Source organism: Sordaria macrospora, chromosome 6 (assembly GCF_033870435.1).
Source record: "Sordaria macrospora chromosome 6, complete sequence".
Classification (NCBI taxonomy): domain Eukaryota; kingdom Fungi; phylum Ascomycota; class Sordariomycetes; order Sordariales; family Sordariaceae; genus Sordaria; species Sordaria macrospora.
Genome location: NC_089376.1, coordinates 1,097,225 through 1,112,040, shown reverse-complemented (window position 1 = coordinate 1,112,040; position 14,816 = coordinate 1,097,225). Strand labels below are relative to the sequence as shown.

General features: G+C 54.1%; 6 protein-coding genes across 6 annotated transcripts; 2 read left to right on the top strand and 4 right to left on the bottom strand.

Moving 5' to 3' along the window:
- Positions 1–2: 2 nt before the first annotated feature.
- SMAC4_05698 (uncharacterized protein) lies at positions 3–2,846 on the bottom strand. Its single transcript, XM_003348555.2, has 2 exons — positions 2,499–2,846; positions 3–2,426 (listed from the first exon to the last, which is right to left on the bottom strand). The coding sequence occupies exons 1-2, from the start codon at positions 2,636–2,638 to the stop codon at positions 1,505–1,507; spliced, it is 1,062 nt and encodes a 353-aa protein (XP_003348603.1). The 5' UTR covers positions 2,639–2,846; the 3' UTR covers positions 3–1,504.
- Positions 2,847–3,230: 384 nt separating this feature from the next.
- On the bottom strand, positions 3,231–7,432 carry SMAC4_05699 (uncharacterized protein). The gene is made up of 4 exons (XM_003348556.3): positions 5,650–5,971; positions 5,189–5,574; positions 4,851–5,131; positions 3,231–4,794 (listed from the first exon to the last, which is right to left on the bottom strand). Exons 1-4 carry the CDS (start codon positions 5,755–5,757, stop codon positions 3,431–3,433), a joined length of 2,139 nt encoding a protein of 712 aa, XP_003348604.3. The 5' UTR covers positions 5,758–5,971; the 3' UTR covers positions 3,231–3,430.
- A 1,238-nt stretch (positions 7,433–8,670) lies between these two features.
- On the top strand, positions 8,671–9,805 carry SMAC4_12762 (uncharacterized protein). The gene is made up of 2 exons (XM_024655768.2): positions 8,671–9,192; positions 9,256–9,805. The coding sequence occupies exons 1-2, from the start codon at positions 9,166–9,168 to the stop codon at positions 9,493–9,495; spliced, it is 267 nt and encodes an 88-aa protein (XP_024511599.1). The 5' UTR covers positions 8,671–9,165; the 3' UTR covers positions 9,496–9,805.
- A 188-nt stretch (positions 9,806–9,993) lies between these two features.
- On the bottom strand, positions 9,994–11,357 carry SMAC4_05700 (uncharacterized protein). The gene is made up of 2 exons (XM_003348557.2): positions 11,023–11,357; positions 9,994–10,895 (listed from the first exon to the last, which is right to left on the bottom strand). The coding sequence occupies exons 1-2, from the start codon at positions 11,141–11,143 to the stop codon at positions 10,327–10,329; spliced, it is 690 nt and encodes a 229-aa protein (XP_003348605.1). The 5' UTR covers positions 11,144–11,357; the 3' UTR covers positions 9,994–10,326.
- Positions 11,358–11,443: 86 nt separating this feature from the next.
- Positions 11,444–12,311, top strand: SMAC4_05701 (uncharacterized protein; the record flags this gene model as incomplete). The annotated part of the gene is made up of 2 exons (XM_003348558.2): positions 11,444–11,632; positions 11,697–12,311. The coding sequence occupies exons 1-2, from the start codon at positions 11,591–11,593 to the stop codon at positions 12,309–12,311; spliced, it is 657 nt and encodes a 218-aa protein (XP_003348606.1). The 5' UTR covers positions 11,444–11,590.
- Positions 12,312–12,434: 123 nt separating this feature from the next.
- SMAC4_05702 (uncharacterized protein) lies at positions 12,435–14,245 on the bottom strand. Its single transcript, XM_003348559.2, has 2 exons — positions 13,803–14,245; positions 12,435–13,732 (listed from the first exon to the last, which is right to left on the bottom strand). The coding sequence occupies exons 1-2, from the start codon at positions 13,918–13,920 to the stop codon at positions 12,801–12,803; spliced, it is 1,050 nt and encodes a 349-aa protein (XP_003348607.1). The 5' UTR covers positions 13,921–14,245; the 3' UTR covers positions 12,435–12,800.
- Between the last annotated feature and the right edge of the window lie 571 nt (positions 14,246–14,816).

The following is a 14,816-nucleotide window of genomic DNA, read 5'->3' as shown; positions in this document are numbered from 1 at the left end:
GGAGGAACCCCCGCGTTCCAGTGCAACTAAAGTTGCAAAGGCCTCTGACCAGGAATAAGCCTCATCCCCAAACTGCTTAGTCCTTGAAGACTGCCCACCCAAGAACCGAAGCGCCCTCCGTCCGGCGAGTCCTCCATCTTCATCTATCTCTATCCTCACCCATTCTCACTTTCGTTTGAAGCTGAGGTTATTCGCCATGGGCAACGATCAGTCCCATGACTCTCCCGTGATTCGATTGTTGTCACAGTCGAACCTTTTGATCCTTTGGGCGAAACAACAGAAGCGACCCCACTCAAGGCCAGCTCTTCTGATCAAGACCTCGATGTTGGAGCTTCAGATGGATATCTTGAAGGTTTCACAACCACAGCAATAAGGAGTGGAAGGGATGTATTATCAAACCTGGAGGAGGTTTTTGCCTCGGCGAGGCAATCTGTGCTCGTTGGCTAGCGCAAATGAGGATGGGAAGAAAGGCTAGCATCCTTGCTGGCGTTGCCGGGACCAGCACCACCGCCGCCACTAGGTAACAGCTATCGACAGTCGCTGACCTTCAAACGAGGCATCGGCAATCACTCCAGTGCCATATACGCCATGGACCCTGTGAAAGCCGCAGTGTTGGACAGAATGCTGAACAGAACGTCCCAAGAATTATCATGTTGCCGCTCTCCTCCTCGGTTTAAGGTCCGCAGCAGAAACAAATAACAGGCGAGCACCGGTGGCTCCCATGAATCTCCCCGGAATTGACCCGTCGGCCAACACTCCCGCTCTGCCTGGAAGGCAAACCACGCATCTGCGCGACTCACTGCTCGTCCAGCAGAAGCGCGGACGGGGCAGGCCCCGTAAAGACGGTAGTACCCCAAGGGAAAAGCGTACGATGACCATCCTTTTTGGACACCCTGGAGTGTTTGGGTTCGCGTCTTCTTCCTCGTACTCCGCTTAGGCGACCTCTTCTCCTTTCACTGCCGCGTCTTTTCCATCACCAATAACTGGTTAACCATTTTCCCGACATCGGCTTTTTGAAAGCGAACAGCGAGCCTACCTACGAGCGAGTCCTCCCGCGTTACAAGCTGGGGAATTAGATGTGGGAGATGGAGTACAGGAGCAGCGAATCTTGAATTGGGATAGAGCGCAGAGCTAATTGGCCGTCCAGAGTAAATATCGCTGCCCAAGAAGCTGCTGCTAGTGAACAGAAAGCTGATGCCACGGAAGGCCGCAGGTGAGAAGGCCGCGCTGCTCATGAGGCAGCAGCAAAAGGCAGAGAAACTCCGCAAGGAGCTCGAAAGGGTGGAATACAGTATCAACCGAAAGAGGGAGCAACGATCTCGATGAATAATCCCTTGATACTTTTCCATTCTCAGCTTTGTGCGTTAACGTGTCGCCAGTCGGTCCCGACGTACCTTATTCACTATTAACATCAAGGCACCATGAACCATGAAACCCCATAACCGTAAAACAGATGAAAATGACCAGTCGCAGATACCGGTGACCATCATACCAGACAAGTGACCTAAACAGACATCTCCATAGCAATCGTCTTGTGTGGCTCATACCCCTTGACCACAAAGTCCTCCGCCTTCCACCCATCAATACTGCCTCTCTTCTCCCTCTTGATCTCCAGCGTCGGGAACTCCCTGGGCTCGCGCTCCAGCTGCGTCTTGAGCGCATCCACATGGTTAAGATAGACATGCGCATCGCCCATAACATGAGTCAAGCTCCCGGGCACCAAATCGCACACGTGCGCGAGCATGTGCGTCAGCAGCGCGTAGCTAGCAATGTTGAACGGCACGCCCAATCCCATGTCGCACGACCGTTGATATAACTGGCAGTGCAAGTGACCCTTTGGTTTCTCCTGTTTTGTTGGCTCCCCCTCTTTTCGTGTCCTCTCCCGGGACCCCGGATACGAAACGTAAAACTGCGCAAACATGTGACAAGGCGGCAGCACCATCTGGCTCATATCCTTGGGATTCCACGCGCTCAGTATTAATCTGCGATCGTAGGGGTTCGTGCGCAGAGTGTCGATGATGCGCTGCAGCTGGTCCACGCCCTGGCCGGTATAATCGGTTTCCGCATCGACGTACTCGGCGCCGAAATGACGCCATTGGAAACCGTACACGGGACCGAGGTCCCCCTCTTTGCGGTGCGAGAGGCCTAGCATGTCTAGGAAGGCGCGAGAGCCGTTGCCGTCCCAGATCTTGACGCCCTGCGAGGAAAGAGTGGTGCTGGAGGTGGAGGCGGAGATGAACCAGAGGAGCTCGAGGAGGACGGCTTTGGTGAAGACGCGCTTTGTGGTAAGGAGGGGAAGGATCGGTTCGAATGAGTAGGATGGGGAGGAGGGGTCGGCGGAGGCCCCGGAGGCGGAAGGGGAGGGTTTCGAGAGGGCGAATTTTAGGGGGGTTGGAGCGAAGATGGAGTAGGTGCCTGTTCCTGTTCTGTTGAAGAAGGTGGTTAGCTAGGGCTGGAAGTGGGAGAGTGGGATTGGAAGGGGAGACTACTGAACGTACCTATCTTCACGGAGTTCGCCTTCGTCGAAAATTTGGCGGACGAGATCGAGGTATTGATATTCTTCGTGACGCTTTGGTGGGCTGGTGGGAGACGGGGTTTGCGACTGCGCCGGCGCAGCGGGTTCGGATGTGACCGTCATTGTTGTGGTTGATGTCCGATCGGTTATTGTGTGACGGTAAGATGGTATACAAGTCTCTACAATAGAAACAAAGGCCAATTGGTTCTCTTCGGGGTGGTAAAGCAGTTGTGACGATGCCAATTTTTCCGAACGTGCATATTGGGAACTTTTTGGGGGACGCGTTTGAAGCGCGACTCAATTTAAGCTGTTGTAGAACTCCAGCCCCACCCTGGGCGGATCTGCGTGGTAGGCACCAGCAGCACGTGCTTTCGCGTTATCTCCACATACCCTAACCCTCCTCTCGCATCACTTTCAGCTCTGCGATCAGTTGGGCGTTCAGGTTTCACAAACAACCTTCTCTGACAATGCGACTGATCTCGCCGGGATGAAGTCATGAAACCTACAACAGTAATATCCTGTGCGGCGCCCAAGATTCCTTGTTCATAGATGCATCCAGTTCGGGAAATCCGCCGTCGGTAACGAGGTATAGTATGCCGCATCATGCTCCTTACAGATTTCTAGCCGAACACCAGACGCTCAGCGGCTGCATTAAGGGTGGCGAGCTTCCATCGATCATTATAAACGACGATACACGGAAAAGGCATTAACTGACAGAGAATTGCTTCGTTTCTCTTGTCTCCTTTGGATGGCATCTAGAGCGGTACATCAATCATGTCCTCATATGTTGCTGAACTAACGAGACCCTTAACGTTCGACCTCTCAAACATCTTGAGCATGTCCTTGACTACATCCTTCCGAAATGGTATTTGAGCTAACTCGAACAGAAACAACCAATCCGTCTGCCAATATAAATCAAGCAGCAACCTCCGCCTTTTTCTTGTCGTGGACTGGCAAGTCCTTTGCCTCCGCCTCGAGCTCCGGCTTCCTCTGTGTAAAGTGTCTCGGCAACCGGTTCTCTCCTTGGGTGTAGAAGTATCCGGCCTCTTCCCTCGCCATGTCGTTGACCCACCGCTCATTACCCTTCAATCCACCCCTGCCGTTCTTCTCCACGCCGACTTCGGTCCACTTGGCAGCCAAGTAGAACCAGCCAAGCCCGTTACCAACAGTACCGACCTCGTCAGAGACGCCCGTACGTGCCTCATGGCTCATCTTCTTCCAGAGCTCTTCATCAGTGAACAACTCCATCAGGTGACCGGCTATGGCACGCCAATCGCCAGGCGCGACAAGAAAGCCATTGACCTTGTCCTTGACCTGCAGCGGAATACCGCCAACGTTGGAGACGATGACGGGTCTGCCGGCATGCAGGGCCTCGGAAACCTTCACCTCGAAGCCTTCGCGAGTGGAAAGCTGCAACACGACGTGGGCATTAGCAAGCAAAGTATTGATAAGCTGGTCGTTGGGGTCCAGACGCATGACGCTGACGTCCCGGACCAGGTCGGGGTAGTAAGTCTCGAGCTGGGCCATGGTCTGATCGTAGATCAGGGAGGCGTCGGGGTCGTCGACGGAACCGTTGCCGCACACGACGAGCTGCGGCACGTCGGTGATGTTGGCTTTGTCGCAGCGGCGACGGAACTCGGCATATGAGTCGATAACGGTGGGGATGCCCTTGGATGGGTCGAAACGGGCAACCTGGATGATGTACTTGCGGGCGGGCCAGTTGAGCTCCGTCATGCGCTGCGAGTGGCAGGCGACGTTGTACAGATGGCCGTAGTAACCCGAGTCCCAGTGGTTGAGATGCTTGTTCAGGCCGTCGAGCCAGTCGGTAGTGGCTGGGAAGTAGACCACCTTCTCACGCGGGACGTTGTGCGGGACGAAAATGGGAATAGGGTGGCTGATAAACATGTCGCAGCCCTGAATGTTGCTCCAAAGGAAATCCCAGATGTCGGCTTGAGGCGAACCAGCCTTGGCGACGAGGTCGCTGCGAATCTGGATGTGCGAACGGTAGAGAACAGGGCGGTCAGGAGTATACTTCTTGATTAGGGGGATCAAGCCGGGCATTTGGGGGTCATCAATCACGACGATATCAGCACCGCCTTCCTCGGGAGCACGCAAAGGTCCACCCTCGGAGAACCAGTATCGGCTCGCATTCTCATTGATCCAGTCGATGATGGCCTGTTTCTCGTCGGCAGTTACGCGCTGATCGGGATGGCTGACACCCTGCAGAATGTTGTGGATGTTCTTGGTGATGCGGAAGACACCGGGTCGTGGTTTTGGCACTGGGAAAGTGTTAGTCGGCTGTCTACCGTTGGGGACAGCAGGTGATTCTACTTACCATACCAGGTGAGGTCGACACCCAAGAGACGAGCAAAGCGAACAAGAGCGTGGCGCATAAGCGCAACACCACCGCCTTGGGGTGTTGAACTGAAGAAGGCGATCTTGGTCTTGTTGGCACGAAGCTTCTTGGCATATGTCAAAGTGGTTTCCCATGTTGCCGCACTGCAAGTGTCTTTGTGGTTCTGGACGGTGGTGAGGTGGGCGCGGAAGCCAGCATCGATTTGGACGATGCCTCGGAATCCGACTTGAAGAAGAGGCACGAGGGAGGGGCCAAAGTTCCTGACCATGACTGTCAGTCCAATGCGTTTTCCGGTGGTAACTGACGGGAAGACTTACATGATACACTTTCGAGCCATGGAATCGGCCTGTTCATCGACTCTCTTGACATCCCAAAAGGTCTTCTCCTTATGCTCGTCATCTGGGCGCATCACTATGGGCACAATATCCAGCTCGAGCCAGAGCCGCGAGCAGAGGTTCGGGCTCATGTACTTGAGCGTCGTGGGAAGACCAGCACCGATGAACTTTGAGAAGTTCTCGTGCTCGTACTTTTGCACTTCGGAGATGACAAAGTCGGCGATGAGGTCCTCGCCCATTTTCAGGGCGTCGTCGAGCTCAATGTGCTTGACCGAGAAGTCAACGAGGTAGATGGTATCGTGAATGGCCAGGGCCACGACGGCCGTGTGGTCATCAGAGAAGACGGCAGAGATGCCGAGATAGAGTGTCTATGTGGGACATCCAATGTTAGTATGGAGCGTCGAGGCAGTCAAGCAGGCCATGATAAGCGAAGTACCACTCACAGTTAGAGCAGGACCAAAGTGGCCCTCCTTCTCCACCAGAGTGCTCATCTGGCGCTTACGGTGCACCGAGGTGCCCGTGGAGAACTTGCGAGCCTTTTCGAACCCCATGATTACGGTTGCGATGGGCTTCAGGCTGTGGTGGTGATGGCCGGCTGATGGGGTACCGTAGGTCTGGGTGTTGTCGCCGCTAGGATGCGTGTAATGGCCGGTGTTGGCCTGGGCGTGGTCGAGTTGCTGTTGCTCCTGGAGCTGAGAAGGAATAGTTGGAAGCTTGGAAGAGTGGTGTTCAAGGGATCGCAACACTTCTTCGGAGGGGGAAGTGTTATTATACGCAAGAGTGTCGCTGCCGGGGTGGATGGGGGCAGGCGTGTTGTGGTCATACAGTGGATCTCGAGGCTGAATATCACTGAGTAGCTGCTGGACGCCAAGAGAAGGGGGGGAATGAAGCGAGCCCTGGGTCCCGGTGCTGTTCAGTGGGCTGGGGCTTTTTGTGCCGGAGCGGGACGAGGCGTTGTCAGTGGTCGGGCGGCGTGGGGTGGTGTCTGCGAATGGGTCTCTGAAGGCGATGGCGTCGATGGCGGCGGCGGCGGAATCGTCGTTCTCGGCCTGTTCGAGTTCCCTGTCAACGCCCGAACTGCTACCACTCGAGGACATTGGATCCAATTGATGGCTTCACGTTGCACGGCAGGGGCAGTCCACGGGTGGCACGAGTGGGCGGTGTAGATGTGCAGTGTTGCTTCCACTTTTTGATAATGGGGAATTATCTTTGGGCGGGCACGACCGCGGACACAAGAGGGTGGTGACGCAACACGTGCGGGTAGTGCATTGCAACTGCATTCCATGTATGGGTGTGGCAGAGTGTGGCAGAGGGTGACAGCAATCTCACCTTGGGGTTGTCGCTCTTGCTTGGCTGGACCCCCGGGACCCCCTCCTTCTTTCCCGTCCGGCCATCTGCATTGTCTGGTTGATCCATGTCAGTTTCCGTCGATTCTCTCATCAACTTCTAAAGCGGGGTTCCCCTTTTTTTTTTACCTCTACTACTTTCAGACCCCCGCGGCAGCGATACGGACACGGGCGTATGAGACTGTCTTTCAGTCGTCGCATTCTTGAACTTTGTCGACCCCTTGCCATGTCCCTCCTCCACATTCACGCTGGGATTGGGGGCTTGGCCTGCCATTACTGGTCACTGGTCAAACCGTGACAGTTTCCGTTTCCAATTTCAATGACACCGGTCACAAGTGTGATTGTGATTTCGGAGAGTAATTCGCAAAAAGTTTACCTCTCTTGTCCGAGGGGGAGGTGCCACCTGTGAGACTGTCAATGTTGCGATCTGAAATTGCGTGGACAGATGTCGATCGCTCGCTGCCAAGTCTATGACTCTTTGTCGGCGTATGACAGTGTTACGCTTTGGATTTCAGGGCCGATGCTTTGTCTGGGATGTGAGATGTGCGCAACTTGCAAGCGCTTTGTTCAGGTTGGTATTATCACAACTTGATAGCCGTGGGTTTCCTTCCAGGTCACCCGCAACATCCGGCTTCCATACTTGGTAGACGATGCATGTCTCGCGGGGGAAAGTCTGTCGAGCTTCGGAAAACGGGTGATGGCTGAGGTAGACAAGGAAAGCCAACGCACTTACAGTGTTTCGGATACGTGTTACTGGTTCAGATAAAGTCACCGGTCAAGCTTTACAGATAGGATGTCGACTATACTGGGGCGGCGGTGAGGCTGGTTAACGGTTTGGTCGTCTGGAGCCTTCTTCTCACTAAAGACGACTGCGCATCTAACATCCATTTATGGTTGGATTTTCCAATCGCTTGGGCCTTGGAAGCCAGTTGCCTCTTCATGATGGATGATGTACTTGATCCCGCTTTTGCCCGTTGTGATGATGCTAACCAGCCGAAGCTCCCTTGGCCCCTGGTTGCAGTGTGCAGATCATGCCCACCCGGCAGTGTACGGGAACTCGGAACTGGGAACGGGGACATTGCCATGGCATTGTCGTGACATGGCTTCGGCTATCATTCTCTTCGGAAGTTGGCCAAGAAAGATACAAGTGGAAGGCGTCATACGATGAATCTGCTGAGGACTAGCAAGGTGCCCAGGCTCCCAGGGCACCATGAGCCAAGCTCGTAACATGGTGCTTGGCGTCTTGTGAGTTCGGCTTCAGACCTAATTCAGCCCTCCAACACGAGAATAAATGTATGCACCTTACTGAACGTAGGACTCGTTTTCCAATCATTCAATTCGAGTCCTCATCATGGTCGTTGAGGTCGTCGTCTTAGTGTCTCATCCGCCATGAGCTAGGCCCTAATAGTGGGGTTGAAGCGTCAGTGCGGGGTGAAAGAGGGGCACCGCGTCCATGCCAAGCCCTTGAGCCGAACGGGAAAGGCTCCGGCGCTTTTTAACGGGCCAAGCCTTCCGGTTGTTTTGTCAGTTACGATTCCTTTCTGTCATTGCAACGGGGACGACCAAAGGGTTCCTTGCAACGGCCCCGGCATCGAGTCAGCCTCGGGCAGTCGTGCCCCGGAAGTAAAAGGTTGATTCCTTCCATTTGAACATCCCATTGCATCGAGCCACTTACCAGTAAGTTCTCGCCGAAATGACAGGCAGAACAGCTGAGGTCAAGACCAAGCGGACGAAGGAAGCAACTCTTCTTCTTTCCTCGTCTTATGGTAGAGTCTAGACAATTCCCGGCAGCTGAGATGGTCACGAGTCATGTGGACTGACGCTTCATCATCCGACCGACACGCGAGAACCTCTCCTCGGCGCCTCCCAAGAGCGAAAACGACAGGACCAGACGACAACACGGTTTGGTCCCTCATATTCGGGATCCGGCATCCCTGCTCTTCGAGCCTAAAACCATCTCATGAGTAGGTATTTGGCGATCGAAAGCCTGAGCAACAACATCCAGGGACACGTCTGTGGTGTTGTGCATACACTTTCAGTTCTGTCTCAACCAATATGACCGATTCCCAAAGTTCGCTTGTGATTTTCCTTAACCTCCCTCTCTTGCAATTTCACTGGGTTGGCTCACATTGTCTTCTCTTCGTTCTAGTCACCGTATTCCCTCTTTGTTGCTTATCTAGCCATATTTCTTAATGGCTTTCGACGTTGCGTGTACTGGTTATTGTCTTTGCAGTCTTGGCTCCATACACACTACCTAAGCAACCTCACCGGTAATCTATGTCGGCATGACTGCTACGTTCTTACGGATCCCACTGACTCATCACGTCCTGGCATAAAGTCCGTCCTTACTGACTTTAAGTCTCCCTTCTCTCTCATCAGTTCGTGAAGCCTGAAGAGACTCAGTTGAAAACTACAGCAGGTCCCATGAACGCATCCAACTTCCTAGCTAATTGGGCGCCAAATGAGCTCATATATGCCATATTTCTTCAAACATCACCCCTGAAGGCATCCAAGATCCCGTGGCCCTGTCCTTGACCTGTCGTGGTCTCCGGAATCATTGGCTCGCCCATAGAAGCGCCCTTTTATGGGGCTTCTGCGTCGAGCAAGTTCCTCATGCTCATGAGGCTTTGCTTGCTGTGTGTTCGCGTTCCCTTAGTTGCACTTGCCCGCTCAAGCCATGTGCTAATTTCAAACTCAAACCAGGCCCGCATGACAAGAAAGGTTGTCGATGCGGAGTTGAGTGGGAGATTACACCCTGACGACATCTCCCCTGGTGATTTACTGAGTGGTTCTGCCTGCCCAAAGTCTGTCTCCTTGCGAATGATCACGTTGGAGGCAAGCCCACTCGCGAACCACCAGTGCCGATCGACCTTACTACTCGGGTTTTTGTATCTGATGGGATACTGTACGATGGGGACTTTTATGACGGTTCAGAGGGATTGACCAGTTCTGACCCGCCTCCTGCTCTGTTATGCAGAAAGCTGGAATACTTCATTTACTGCTAAGCTTTGGCGGCTGCCTGATGGAGAACATGGTGCACTAAAACCTCTGGGAAAACTAACCAGATTGGTTGAACCCTGAGTCGAGATTCACATCGAAGCATAGGATGATGGAACTTGGATGACTGTTCCAGAACCTTTTTCGCCGACACAGTGGCATGGCAATTTGGTTCGGTTTATGGGTTGGGGCAGTTGGAATGAATCAGCTCTTCCCGTGGTGACTTGGGTCGTGGTGATCATCAAGAGTCCGTATCGGTCTATAATCTAGCAGCCTTGGATCTTGGATAGGACATGAACTGTCAAGTTTTTCTACACCTCGATCCAGACCAGCATTCCAGCCAAGTATGGACCATGTGTCAAGGTTGACCTGTCTCAAATAAAAAACACACAGGGTTCAGCGGAGTCTTGCGATGCCTGGATGCCTCCAGCGGTTTCTGAGACTAACGGTTGAATATGGCAGGGTACTCCTTGCGCCTACGGGAATAAGTCATGGTGAACTCAAAAAGTCCAGATTCTTTCTCTATACCCAGGGACTCCAGTCAATATTAGTACAATGACCGGACAAGTGTATGCTGCGGCCACGCCGAATCACCCTGCGATTTTGATGGACATTATATAATTCGTTTCCGTCCTCCTAACCGCGTCCATATCGAGTAAGACAACCAATATTCAATCCCGAAAGTCACAAGAGAGTGCATGAACAGTAACAGTAACAGCAACACCTTGAATTACTAAACGTCCCCCATTATTACAGCTCCCCAGGTATCTATCTAAGTTAGGCCTCAAACCTCTTGGCAACAGTCTTCCAGTTGATCACGTTCCAGATGGCCTCAAAGTACTCGGCCTTCCTGTTCTCGTACTGCAGGTAATACGCATGCTCCCACGCATCGATGCCCAAAAGCGGCACAAAGTTGCCCGTGACAGGGTCCTGGTTGGCGCGGGTGATGAGCGCCAGCTTGCCGTTCGCAGCCTTGTCCTTGGCCAGCCACGCCCAGCCGGAGCCCTGGATACCCGCCAGCGCGGCGTTCATCTGCTTGACGAAGCTCTCGAACGAGCCGAACTCGGTCGTGATGGCCTTGCCGAGCGCGCCGTCCGGGTTGCCACCACCCTCGCGCGAGGCCGGGGCCAGGTTCTCCCAGAAAAGGGTGTGGTTGAGGTGGCCGCCGCCGTGGAAGTTGAGGGCGGGTGCGACGGACGCGGCCTTGGTGAAGTCGCCCTTGGACTCGGCTTCGGCGATGGTGGTCAGGGCCGAGTTGAGGCCGTTGACGTAGGTCTGGTGGTGCTTGGAGTGGTGGAGCTCCATGATCTTGGCGGAGATGTAGGGCTCGAGGGCGCCGTAGTCGTCTGGGAGGCATTGGGTGGACTGGTTAGCTTTGCGAGTTCCGTATGGGCAGGCGCAGAGGATGGGGGAAGCTAGCTGAGGAGAGGTTCTTTCCTCGGCAAGCGATTCTAAGAGGATATGAGAACTCACACTGAAGGTCAGGAAGAGTGGCCTTGCCGCGGACAAAGGTAGCAGCGGCGGGCTTGACGGCGCTGGCGGCGCGCAGAGCGCTGCGGGCGACCGGAGTAGCGCGGAAGAGAGAGGTGGACATTTTGAAGGATGGTTTGGGTTTATTCGAGAGATACTAGTAATTAGATGAATTGGTTAAGTTTGGGGATACGAAAGAAGACAGTTCGAGGATCAATGGGACAGCGGCTACCTCGGATGGAAGTGATTTGGATTGCTGATTGTGATTATCGGGCTGCAGCTGGTGGAATTGAGGTCTCTTCTATTTACTTATCGTAATAAGCTCGGATGGAAGCTCCATGGAAACCGATTCAATTCCGTCATAGCCCCACCCCGCCGAGATGGGAAAGCGGATGTGGCTTGGTGTGGCCATGATTCCCCCAGAATGGTCGACAAGCCACAGCTTTAAAGAGCTCCGTCTCTTGGCATTGCGGCACTCTTTCTCCGTCGCGTCTCCCACTTCCAGAGCGCGTCTCCCAGGATCCCTCTCGACATCGACGAAAGCCATAGCGAAGCTGTACAAATCGCCACCATGTCATACTACGACATCGATGCGATCCTAACGGATGCAGAGGTACCATCCACGCCCATCACTACCCCTCCTTAGACACCAACTAATCCAAAACAATTATCCCCAGAAAATCCCCTGCACCTTCCAGATCGACGTCGCCGACCTAGGCTACCTCGACAACCAACCCGGCCACACCCTCAAATCCGGCTCGCGCGTCGCCCTCCCCATCTGGCTAGCCGAGATGCTCGCCATCGCCAACACCGGCGCAGTCGTCATGGACGACCCCTCCCAATCCAGCAAATCCTTCATCACCTTCGACCTTCCCCCCGCGCTAGGCAACGACGTCGTCCAGGCACTCAAAGCCAACCCCCGCTCCGTCCCTCTGCGCGACCAGAGCGCCCACTTTTACGCTTTGGCAACGCACATGATGGAACTATCAGAGGAGCCGGAGCTGAGCGCAGTGTTAAGGAAGACGTTTGTGTCTCGGGCGGCGGAGATCGCCTTGCATGCGAGGAAAGTGGGTGGTGGTGGGACTTCGTATCACGGACGGGATGGAGGAGGCGCAGCAGGGAAGGGAAAGGGGAAGGCGACCAAGGAGGATAATGCGAGTAATCTGGGAGTTGGAGGTGCCGGCGAGGACTTCTTGAGGGGGTTGGATGAGTGGGAGAGGAAGTTGTTTAGGAGTGCGCATGATGGCACGAAGGCGAGTAAGGAGTGGATGGAGAACGTGAAGAAGAGATGAGTGCGGGAGGGAATTGTTGGAGTATCGTTACTACGCCTGGTCTCGGTGCTTTTTGGCACAGGCCGATGCGGCAGGGCTCGCCACTGGCGACTACTTGGTGGTTACCTCGCGACGAACCGGCGCTTCGATTCGGACATTCTCCACGATGCTCGGACTGCGACCGGGATCAGTTTACAAAAGCAGACCGCCAGCGACATGGCAAGCTCCTATACGATGGCCTGAAGCTGTGGATCAGGCAACGCCCCAGCTCGAGAGCAACTGGATACTACGGAAGATTCAGGGGCCTTGGTCGGAGCATCCATCCCTTCACAAAGATGCACGAAAGTTCAGGACAGTCCCACTCGGTACTCGTCTAATATTGGCATCGTTTGTTGAGGGCACTAAACATTTCGTTTTGGCATGCCGCCTCAACGTTATCCATCACACTCTCTACAGTATCAACCCCATCCCGAAGCCCAGCCTGGCCTTTCCGACGACTAGCAACCATTCTCAGCCCCGAAATACTCTGGAGCGAGCAGCGTTCCTCTCTGCCTTCTCAGCCTTAGCCGCCGCAGACATGGCCCTTCTCACACGCCTCTTCTCCCGATTCTTCCTCCTCTCCTCACGGCTCAACTTTGCCTCTCCGTCTCTCTTGACACGACGGTTGAGGCTCATAAGCATACCAACGTCGCCATCGACCTCATCAACATCCTCAGGGGCAATAGGCTTGACAGGCAGGGGCGCAGAATTGGAGCGACCCAAGATCTTGTTCAGGAAACCACTGAGTCCAAGCCCTTGTCCCTTTTCTGTGGCTGAGTCTGGATGGGAGGACCCGGTGGGAGTGGTACCGTTGGGGCGGATTGCAGGGGGAAGGACAGTGCCGTTCAAATTGCGTGCGTTGAAATGTGCAGTAGTAATGGTCGGGCTTTGGCGACTGAAGATCTTGTGGAAAAGACCGCTCAGTCCCAGTCCGTGACCTCCCTGTGGCGCGGCATTTGGATGGGAGGAACCGGAGGGAGTGGTTCCGTTGGAGACTCCGGGGGGAGTTACGGTCCCATTTGCGGCGCGGAGATTGAGGGTGGGAATGGTGATGGGCGTATCATGGCGGTGGAAGATTTTATGGAAAAGACCGCTCAGTCCCAGTCCGTGGCCTCGCTCTGATGCCGCATCTGGATGGGAGGAGCCGGCGGGAGTGGTGTCGTTGGAACCGACTGGAGCAAGGGTGGTGATGTTCAGAGTGCGAACCTTGAAACTGGTGCTGGTGTTGAGCTTGTCGTCTCTGCCGAGAATGTGATGCAACAGACCGCTGAGGCCAAGTCCGCCTTCTTTTCCCGTCGTCGAGTCAGGATGGGAAGAGCCAGCAGTGCCGTTAGAAATTGTAGCGGGAGCGACGAAGCTCGAGTTGCGAGCATTGAGAGCAATGCTTGCGGCTGGCGCGTCTTCTGTGATGAGGGACCGGAGCTGTTAGTCTTTGGAGCTTCCGGGATGTGAGCTAGGGGTTCCAAGACTTACTTAGCGATCGCAAAGTGTGAAGGAGATCTCGAACATGGAAGGCGGAGACGAGGTTGGAGGTGAGGAGAATGGTGATGGTGATGTTGGCTAGGAAACGAAGGGAAAGTGGATGATGCATGGTCACTGGGTAAACTCTACTTCCAGAAACAAGTGAGAACAGTGGGCGGCAGCCGGTTGACCTGATAGACCGAATTGAATAAAAAACAGCGCGCTAAGGGTCAAGGAACGTGAAGCAGTCGGAAACCAGCCCGACAGAGAAGGAGTGAACGAATGGAAAGAAATTGAGAACGACGATGAAGACAAGTACAAGATTAGCGACAATCACGGATCTATACGGCAGTATATATCCTATTATACCCCCTTGATCAATCTTTTCAACTCCATGATCCATCAAGAAGCCTAGCACAAGCGCGGTGTCGGTGTCGCGAACAATCACAAGTTCCATCCTCTCGCTCCAGTCCAATCCAGTCCAGTCAAAGCCTTGCTCTTGCCTTATTTTACCTCGCTCCCTTATTTTTACCTCGCTCCAATGCTGACCCCTTGACACACGTGTTGACATGGACAACTTTGCCGCCGGGCGTCCCAATCTTGGGTTAGGACCAGTCCCGACAGCTCGGGACCTAAAAGTTTGGCAGGGGCTGGGAGCCATTCAGTCGGAATTTGGGGACCACAGTGCTTCCAACAAGCGCACTCAATGCAGGGCTAGTGTTTCTGGTACTGTATTGACCTGTTGAGATGACCTAGCGCGTTCATGCTCTTTGGCACGGGGCCGGGATGGAAGCCTAGGCATCATGCATAGACTTCAGGTAGGGAGAAGAGTTGTGTAGCTGCTTGGAGAAATTAAATCTTGGGGTGAACCCCCAAAGAAGAAGACATCTCTATCAGCGGCTCAACAGTTTATCAACAATAAACATCATGTGCCGAATCGTACCCATTGATTGGGCACGGGCTTGGTTGAATGCATCTCGTCTCGAGGGATTATAGAGACCTTTCTTTGATTGCCATTCTTTCAAA

Bases quoted from the DNA above. Each gene is read 5' to 3' on its own strand.
- SMAC4_05699 (XM_003348556.3), bottom strand. From the start codon at position 5,757: ATGGGGTTCGAAAAGGCTCGCAAGTTCTCCACGGGCACCTCGGTGCAC. The intron at 5,132-5,188 runs GTAAGTCTTCCC...AGTCATGGTCAG, and splicing joins ATGGCTCGAAAGTGTATCAT to GAACTTTGGCCCCTCCCTCG. The intron at 4,795-4,850 runs GTAAGTAGAATC...ACACTTTCCCAG, and splicing joins TGTCGACCTCACCTGGTATG to TGCCAAAACCACGACCCGGT.
- SMAC4_05700 (XM_003348557.2), bottom strand. From the start codon at position 11,143: ATGTCCACCTCTCTCTTCCGCGCTACTCCGGTCGCCCGCAGCGCTCTG. The intron at 10,896-11,022 runs GTGAGTTCTCAT...AATGCCTCCCAG, and splicing joins CACTCTTCCTGACCTTCAGT to ACGACTACGGCGCCCTCGAG.
- SMAC4_05702 (XM_003348559.2), bottom strand. From the start codon at position 13,920: ATGCATCATCCACTTTCCCTTCGTTTCCTAGCCAACATCACCATCACC. The intron at 13,733-13,802 runs GTAAGTCTTGGA...CCCTCATCACAG, and splicing joins TCACACTTTGCGATCGCTAA to AAGACGCGCCAGCCGCAAGC.
- SMAC4_05698 (XM_003348555.2), bottom strand. From the start codon at position 2,638: ATGACGGTCACATCCGAACCCGCTGCGCCGGCGCAGTCGCAAACCCCG. The intron at 2,427-2,498 runs GTACGTTCAGTA...CTTCTTCAACAG, and splicing joins GGCGAACTCCGTGAAGATAG to AACAGGAACAGGCACCTACT.
- SMAC4_12762 (XM_024655768.2), top strand. From the start codon at position 9,166: ATGCTCATGAGGCTTTGCTTGCTGTGT. The intron at 9,193-9,255 runs GTTCGCGTTCCC...AACTCAAACCAG, and splicing joins TGAGGCTTTGCTTGCTGTGT to GCCCGCATGACAAGAAAGGT.